Raw genomic sequence first — 5,962 nt, 5'->3', positions numbered from 1 at the left:
CTGCAAGAGTTCGACATCAACCATGTGAACTGGGAGTCGCTCGCCCAGGATAGATTTCTGTGGAGAACGCATAGAGAATCCATTTATCATCACCGGCGACAATTCTGTCCAAAAATGGTTCACGCGCATTACGCATCGGAGAGTTCGTGAGGCACCCAAACACCTTCTTTATGGAGTTTTGCCATATTCCTTAGATATTTACGTATTGTTTCATGAGAGACATGCAATTTCAGGGACATTTCACAAGTGTGTTGCCTTGGGTGAGAGTCAACAAGCGTCTTCAGAGCATCAATATCAATTCCAACTCGACAGCCCCTGCCATCACAGTTTTTAAAGCTAAAGTCATCTGAACAAAATTTCCTGAACCATCGTTGACACTTATGAACGTTCAAAACATTTCCATAAACATCTTTGATATTTTTTGTGGCTCCAGAGGCGTTGTTTCCCTTCTTGTATTCAAACAGTATTACATGTCGAATGTGTGTATGGTCGTGTGCCATCACTACAAGGGATTAAAATATACTAAACTGGCCCGGCATGGCCAGGTGGTTAGGGAGTTCGACTCGCAATCTGCGGGTCGCGGGTTCCATTCCCCGTCACACCAAAATGCTCGCCCTTTTAGTCGCGGGGGCGTTATAATGTTACGATCAATCCCACTATTCGTTGGTAAAAGAGTAGCCCAAGAGTTGGCGGTGGGTGGTGATGACTAGCTGCCTTCCCTCTAGTCTTACACTGCTAAATTAGGGACGGCTAGCGCAGATAGCCCTCGTGTAGCTTTGCGCGAAATTCAAAACAAACAAACAATATACTAAACTTTACATGTTATATAGGCTACACTAACGTGACGTTTAGGCGGTTCGTTTAACTATTATACGTGATGTACGTTTTTTGGGGATGGTTAATGAAAGTGTTTCAAAACGCGACATTAATTACTTGTCGACCCAATATGTAAATATGTGAATGTGTACATGTATATATGTCTATTAGGAAGTACTATATGCAGCAACAACTGAGTTAATAATGAGTTAATCTTACTTTGCAAGATTCCTATATATTTGACGTTGTTGGGTTTTATTTTGTTTGTATATCGGTAGTGCATTAAACCTTTACAAAGTAATAATGTTAATATTTCGTAAATGGTGTAGTGAATAAGATTGTAAACTCGTTAGCATGCCCTTAGTGCGAAACAGGGATTTTTGGTTTGTGACCAGTTGCCATGAAAACGTGATTCGCACTTTGAACCGTGGATGCGTTATAAGAGTGAACGTGAAGTCCAAGTATTCGATAAGAAAAACGTTGGCGGTGGTGTTGACTAAATGACTATTCTCTAAACTGCTAGTTTAAAATTAGAGACAACTATGTGCAGATAACCCTTGAGTAATGCGCGAAATTTTGAAACAGACAAATAAGTAGGTGATGGATAATAAGGGTATTGAAAAACTTAATTATTTACTTACTTATGTCCGTGCTTTTACATGATAAAAATAATGATAAATGAGTAGTGTGGAAAAACACTAAAGACACTTTATGTTCTTTATCCAAATTTCAATGATGTGAAAAACAGATTATTCTGTGAAAAAACAATAGTGAAAAATGGAACCTTGTATGTAATGAACACAGTCATATAAAAGAGCGAGAACTTTGCAACATGCACGAGAGTTATTACAAATGACCTGTTCACGATTTTAACAACTTATATAAAATCAAAACACAATTCCATAATTCTTGTAATATTATTTTATTGTTCTTATATTTCAAGGGTAAATTTAAATGTGCTGTCTGCTGAAATCCAAATATACGGTATACAAAATTTCTATACTTTTGGAATGAAAACCACACAATTCTCCACAATTTTAGTAATTTCATATACAATATTTTCTGAAAAGAAGGAAAATACAGGGAAAAACAAACAAACATGCTTTATAAACCCTGGCCTGGACAACTTCCCATTCTTTGGACTGCCCAACGTATTTCAGGTATACATCACAATTGGAACAAAAGTTTTGGAAACGCTTCATATTTGAAGTATTGAATTATTTCTAAGAGCTACCATTATAAAACCAAACAAAATATCACAAATCGTTAGCAACTGAGGAATGACTAGTTTAATGTGTCGTCTAGTAAATAATTACAGGAAAAGATAGGCAAAGCAACTCTGCCATTGATTTTTTTCACAACCTAGTTTATATTTAGCAATAGCTGCAATTCCAAAGGCAATTGAAACTAATGGGTCAGTAGGGCAATTAATAATCTATATTACATGAACAAGAACTCAAAATTCGGTAACTAAATTGTTATGTTTTCTTTGTATGAACGAACATAAAAATAGTGCTTAATTTACTATACACTTGAATAAACTAAAACTTGACAAACGTGGTATGTATTACAAAAACACTGGGTTACAGTAGCGTATCAAGTAACATACACACCTCCTTTCAAAGAAGGTTCTGGTAGAGTGGTCGGTATGTTGAATGTAATTTTTATGAACCTCTTTCTTTTCATTAGACTTCTTGAATACATTTGAGGTTATAGAAAGTCCTGATGAAGGTCTTAATTCCTAATTGAACATGAAGTTCCAAAACTTTCAAAGGCCTAGCATGTTGGTTAAGGTATTTTACTCGCAATTTTCGGGTTGCGGATTCGATTCCTGTCATCGAACATACTTACTCTTTCAGCTTTAGGAGCGTTATAATGTTACGGTAAAAAAATATCCGGGTGGTGTTGACTAGCTGCATTCCCCCTAGTCTATCACCCCTAAATCAGACACGGCTAGCGCAGTTAGCTCTCGAGTAGATTTGCGCGTAATTAAACAAACCAACCAAAACCTTCATCCAGAAACTGGTCTGATAGGTTATATTCATAGAGAATACATTCAATACATAAATAGGTCGACATCTATCTGCAAGTAAACAACAAAAGACACATTGCCTCTTTCAACAAAGCTTTGTGTCCTAAAGCGCAAGAAAATAACAAAAGACACATTGCCTCTTTCAACAAAACTTTTTATCCTAAAGCGCCAGCGAAAGGTTTGTAAATACAAAATAAGCAGACGACTGTGATTTCTTTTAACTCAGCAGTTCGCAGAAATACGTTCGTAGAATGAATTTACTAATTTTCCTACAAATCATGGAAAAATGATTCTACAAAAAAAAAGATAACGGTATACAGTATATTTTAGGAGATTAAGATAATACTTTCAAGATTTTTTTAGAGGTAGTGTATTACAAATATTAAAACAAAAACGACATTGATAGTCTTCCAGCATTTCCATCTCAACCATTCTCTGAAAACCAATATATTAAGGTAGTTTTTCACGACGTTTCATCATTCATAACCACTGTACTAGCTATTCTATGCACATAAAGCACGTGTGTCCCCCTGGTAAGTCAGCGGTAAGTTAACGTACTTACAACGCTAAAACCCGGGGATATATTTCCTGTGGTGGACAAAACGCATATAGCCTCTTGTGTTGCTTTATGATAAAGAAAAAAAAAACATACATGAAATACGCTCAGTATTTGCTGCACTCTAGCGATCAGGATAGTAATTATCTTAAGTAATTTCCTTCACAAAAATAATTACAAATCTTACCAAATGCAAGACAAAATTATCCGATAACGATTTATTAACTTATATACCGCTTAATATTCATAGAAGAATGTAAAGACTATTATTTTATTTTCATCGAATTCTAAACTAACAATGTATGCACTTTAAAAAACTTCATTAATATTATGCTATTAATTTATGCTATTACTATTTTCTCTCAAACTCTGTTGCCGTGATGATTTTTAATAATAAAATTAATTTGACAATGATATTTCTTTCTTTTCTAAGTATGTGTATTTACTCTAAAAAAATAAACGTAATCCTGGATTATTTATTTATCTTAATCACACAGACTTAGTGGATATTTATAACTCTATGTGCAACTAAATAGTGAAAATAAACACACATAATCCTTGATAACACTAACGGAAGTTTATAGTTAGCTACGGAAATAACGCATACGGATGTAGCTATTGTACTGGAACAGATACGCATGCAAATTCGTTAGTTTATTTAGCTTCCTTTGTATCAGAAATTACACAATATTCAACATTGTATTTCCACAAAAGAATTATATTATACTTTAGAAGGATATTCAAGTAAATCTATCAATTTCGGGCGTTAACACTTAGAACTTAAGCCTACGTCTGGGTTATTTACCCCAAGACACAATTTATTTCCAAAGGCACGTTGTGTAGAGAACATCTGGACTTCCTAGATGGCGCTTTTTATATAAAATCCATTACACCATGATTTTTAGCTGATATTCCACTCAAACTTAAATGTTTTAAAGCTCAGTTTCTTATATCTTTTATTTTATCATTATGTTGAGTTACTTGTTTTGTAAGAAGCGCCATATTATTATAATTATTTTCAGTAAATGATTATATCGGAGTTGAATTAATTTCAGCGTTCAGAAACAACCGTTAGTCACAGAAGATATGAATAACGCGACCTACTAGTGCTAACCACAAAGAAAGCTTTATTTAAATATGTCTTAAAGAGACTCAACGGATTATTTTCAATTTAAATTGGTCAAACTGAGATTGGATTTTACAATTTAGCAGTTATTTTTTTTCCCCATTAAACAATGATGTTTCGTTTCATAATAACGAGATTACTGATAGGAAATTTCATAAAGCATACAGTATTTTCATATGCATTCAAAACTTTCATCTCGACGGTAGACAATACGCATTTTTGTTCTCGTTCTTTTGTTTTACTATTTAAGCATTTTTTTTAATTCGAGTTTCTTCCTAGCATTTTGGCAACAATAATTCTAACTTAGCAGAAAAAAAAAAGTTAGCACAGTTTTCCAAAGTATACACAAGATCAAATAACAATTATTCTCAGAAATTTGGCATAGAGATCATGTTTAGTAATTTTCAGAGGTTTCAGAGTTTTTCTTCTTGTTTTTATATCTTTTGGATGTAAGAGATGCAGAAAAATCTGAACAATGTTATGACACACCAAATAGCAAAACGTTTGAAATAACTATACAGTTGTATGCAAGTTGTCACAATAAAAACTGCTAGCTATACGATTGAATCAGGAGTCGTCCTTAGCCTCCGTGAAGATCTGGGGACTATGTAAGGGCGTATAACACTCACTTTTGTTAATACTGGAGTTTGAACTGGCTGAATAAATATAATCTTTAATCATTTTACGGTTAGACGACCCCTGGTTGTGAGAAATAATAGGAAGAGGTGGAACTGGAGACGAGGTTGCACTTCTACTTGGTCGAGGATCCGCTCGCAAGTGATTATCCTGGATATAAAAACAAACATGATAATAGGTGATAATAAATACCTAAAAAATAAATAAGATATTTGTAATATTTCATTGACAAATAAAAAGTATTATATTAATTATGAATTATAACGTATCATGATGAGTAACTTGTATATGTTACGATCGTATATGAAGTTCCTCAGTTTTATAAAATTTGCAGTGACATATTCTTCTTTGCTTTCGGTCATGCTTTTTTAAAATTATTAATGTAGTTTTCTCTAGTTAACGCTGTGGTTGATTGATCCGTTCCGAAAACAAGACGAATTAGCTTCCTCAAACTGCTGTTTCGCCAGTTCTTGTGAGTGATAGTAGAGTTAATTCGAACGAAATAATAAAATGAATAATCGGTGTTAAAAGTAAAGTAATTAAATATTGCTGTGTTATTAATCACTTGCTTAATATAGTTCACACCATAACAGTTGTTAATCGTGAAAACTGATGATGATATATACTGCCTAGACAATTACTATGTCTGTCGTACCCTAGCGGGTCTGATGACCCCTCATATTGGGCGAAAGGCCCAGTTAGCGTTGGATAATGCAAAAGAAGTGTGGTTGACGTATTGTTTGTTTGTTTTGGAATTTCGCGCAAAGCTACACGAGGGCTATCTGCGCTAGCCGTC

The 5,962-nt window shown here is 34.2% G+C and overlaps 1 protein-coding gene across 1 annotated transcript in view; it reads right to left on the bottom strand.

The window, feature by feature from the left end:
- Positions 1 to 1,749: 1,749 nt before the first annotated feature.
- LOC106478574 (GTPase-activating Rap/Ran-GAP domain-like protein 3) overlaps positions 1,750 to 5,962 on the bottom strand; it is a 437,755-nt gene continuing 433,542 nt past the window's right edge. Inside the window, exon 30 of the mRNA XM_022382188.1 lies at positions 1,750 to 5,316. Coding sequence (XP_022237896.1) covers positions 5,098 to 5,316 — 219 coding nt within the window. The 3' untranslated portion in view covers positions 1,750 to 5,097. The remainder of the gene's footprint in view (positions 5,317 to 5,962) is intronic.

The sequence above is a fragment of the Limulus polyphemus genome, unplaced genomic scaffold (assembly GCF_000517525.1).
Source record: "Limulus polyphemus unplaced genomic scaffold, Limulus_polyphemus-2.1.2 Scaffold227, whole genome shotgun sequence".
In the NCBI taxonomy this organism is placed as follows: domain Eukaryota; kingdom Metazoa; phylum Arthropoda; class Merostomata; order Xiphosura; family Limulidae; genus Limulus; species Limulus polyphemus.
This window is presented reverse-complemented; position numbering and strand designations above follow the sequence as displayed.